The following is a 2291-nucleotide window of genomic DNA, read 5'->3' as shown; positions in this document are numbered from 1 at the left end:
TTAAAATTAAATATATTTGGTGGGCCAAACAAAACGACTCGACGAACCAATGTTTGGTATGGGCGATATGACCTCAAATCTATATCCTAATAACAATATGTCACAATATATAATTTGATATATGATTGAGAATAGAATAATTTCAAAATAGGTACACAAGCTCCTAATTTGGCAGCTGACATATGCAGTAACATATTGTTCGTTTCTAATTGTATTATTTTGTCAAAACAGTTATTATTAATGTACTTGTTTATTTACTGTTAATATCTGGTTACTTTTTTTGAGAAAATAATACTGGAAATGTAATATTTTACTGCATATTTCAGCAACTAAATTAGGAGCCTGTGTAGCCTGTTTTAAAATGGTTCTATCAGTAATTCTACATGAAATACTGTATCGCAAAATCAATTTTAAACCATATCGGTCATCCATAGTAAAAAGTCCTGTCGTCCTGGTTTTTGTTTCTTTTCCTGTGAATAATGTTGTACAGAGCAGCGTGTTTGTGCGTCACTGAGATTTCAAGACAGTTCATACGATAACTTGTTTTTCCTAAGTGCATGCAAAAGTACTGAATGCATTGTGTGACTGAGCAAAGATGGTGTGTTTGTCTTGCAGACATCTGTGAAGAACATCTTCACCCTGAGCAACAGAAGTGGAGCTTCAGGATGCGGACAGAGGAGCCACAGCCCTCCCACATTAAGAAGGAAGAGGAATACCCACTGATACCCCATTTTAAAAAGGAAGAGGAGGACCCACTGACACCCCATTTTAAAAAGGAAGTGGTGGATCCACTGACCCCTCACTCTAAGGAGGAAGAGGAGGAACACAGCATCAGTCAGCCTAAAAGGTTGGAGGAGTTCCCAGTGACTGGTGTCCCTGTGAAGAGTGAAGGAGATGAGGTGGAAGGTGAAAGTGAGGAGAGGGGAGGGGGGGAGCCTCCAAGCAGCAGCTCAACACAACACATGACAACAGAAGCTGATGGAGACCACTGTGGAGGATCACAAGCAGACAAGCTCTTAGCTCCACTATCAGATAGTGAGGACACAACGTCACACTCTCCTGACACTGATGATGAAGACTCTAAAGATGATAAGACATGTCACGCTGACAACACTCGCTTCACATGTTCTCTCTGTCACAAAACTTTTAAATACCATTGTCGTCTGAAAGTACACATGAGAACACACACTGGAGAAAAACCTTTTTCTTGCTCAGAATGTGGTAAAGGTTTTACACGAAGTCAACATTTGAAAGTACACATGAGAACACACACTGGAGAAAGACCTTTTTTATGTTCAATCTGTGGTAAAGTTTTTATTCAAAGGTACTATTTAAAATCACACATGAGTACACACACTGGAGGAAAACATTGTTCCTGCTCAGAATGTGGTAAAAATTATACTCAAAGCCATAATTTGAAAACACACATGAGAATAGACACTGGAGAAAAACCTTTTTCATGTTCGATCTGTGGTAAAAATTTTACTCGAAGGCAAAATTTTAAAACACACATGACAATACACACTGGAGAAAAACCTTTTTCATGTTCAATTTGTGTCAAGAATTTTACTCAAAGGCAATCTTTGAAAGTACATATGAGATTACCACTGGAGAAAATAAAATTTCCTGCTCAGAATGTGGTAAAAGTTTAAATCAAGGTTTAAAATTACATATGAGAACACACACTGGAGAAAAACCTTTTTCATGTTCAATCTGCGGTAAAGATTTTACTCAAAAGAAGCATTTCAAAGCACACATGACACTACACACTGGAGAAAAACCTTTTTCATGTTCAATCTTTGGTAAAAAATCTATTCGAAGGCAACATTTAAAAACACACATGAGAATACACACTGGAGAAAAACCTTGTTCCTTCTCATAATGTGGTAAAAGTTTTGTCATAAGACAAAGTTTAAAAGTAAAAATGAGAACACACGCTGGTGAAAAACCTTTCATATGTTCAGTATGTTGTAAAAGTTATATAGAAGGACGACAATTAAAATTACACATGAGAATGCAATCAGGTGAAAAAACATACTCCTGTTCGAGCTGCAACAAAAGCTTTGGTCACCTAAACACTCTTACATTACACATGAGAAGACACCCAGGAGAGAAAGTGTTGAGTTGCAGTGTGTGTGGTGAAAGATTGTCTTCTAAGTACCAGTGTAAGAAACACAAGTGTGCTGGTGAGAACAGCAGCAGCAAATGAAACTGCAGGATTTGAAATAAACTGTCCAGACTTTCATTTTGACTTTCTAACAACATCAGCACATATAACATGTGTGACATCA

The 2291-nt window shown here is 37.3% G+C and overlaps 1 protein-coding gene across 1 annotated transcript; it reads left to right on the top strand.

Moving 5' to 3' along the window:
- The first annotated feature begins 618 nt into the window (after positions 1 to 618).
- LOC133547123 (gastrula zinc finger protein xLCGF3.1-like) lies at positions 619 to 2034 on the top strand. Its single transcript, XM_061892949.1, has one exon. It carries the CDS (start codon positions 666 to 668, stop codon positions 1650 to 1652), a length of 987 nt encoding a protein of 328 aa, XP_061748933.1. The 5' UTR covers positions 619 to 665; the 3' UTR covers positions 1653 to 2034.
- The last annotated feature ends 257 nt before the right edge of the window (positions 2035 to 2291 follow it).

Source organism: Nerophis ophidion, unplaced genomic scaffold (genome assembly GCF_033978795.1).
Source record: "Nerophis ophidion isolate RoL-2023_Sa unplaced genomic scaffold, RoL_Noph_v1.0 HiC_scaffold_65, whole genome shotgun sequence".
In the NCBI taxonomy this organism is placed as follows: domain Eukaryota; kingdom Metazoa; phylum Chordata; class Actinopteri; order Syngnathiformes; family Syngnathidae; genus Nerophis; species Nerophis ophidion.
Note: the sequence above shows the minus strand (reverse complement) of the source record. Positions and strands in the feature narration are given on the sequence as shown.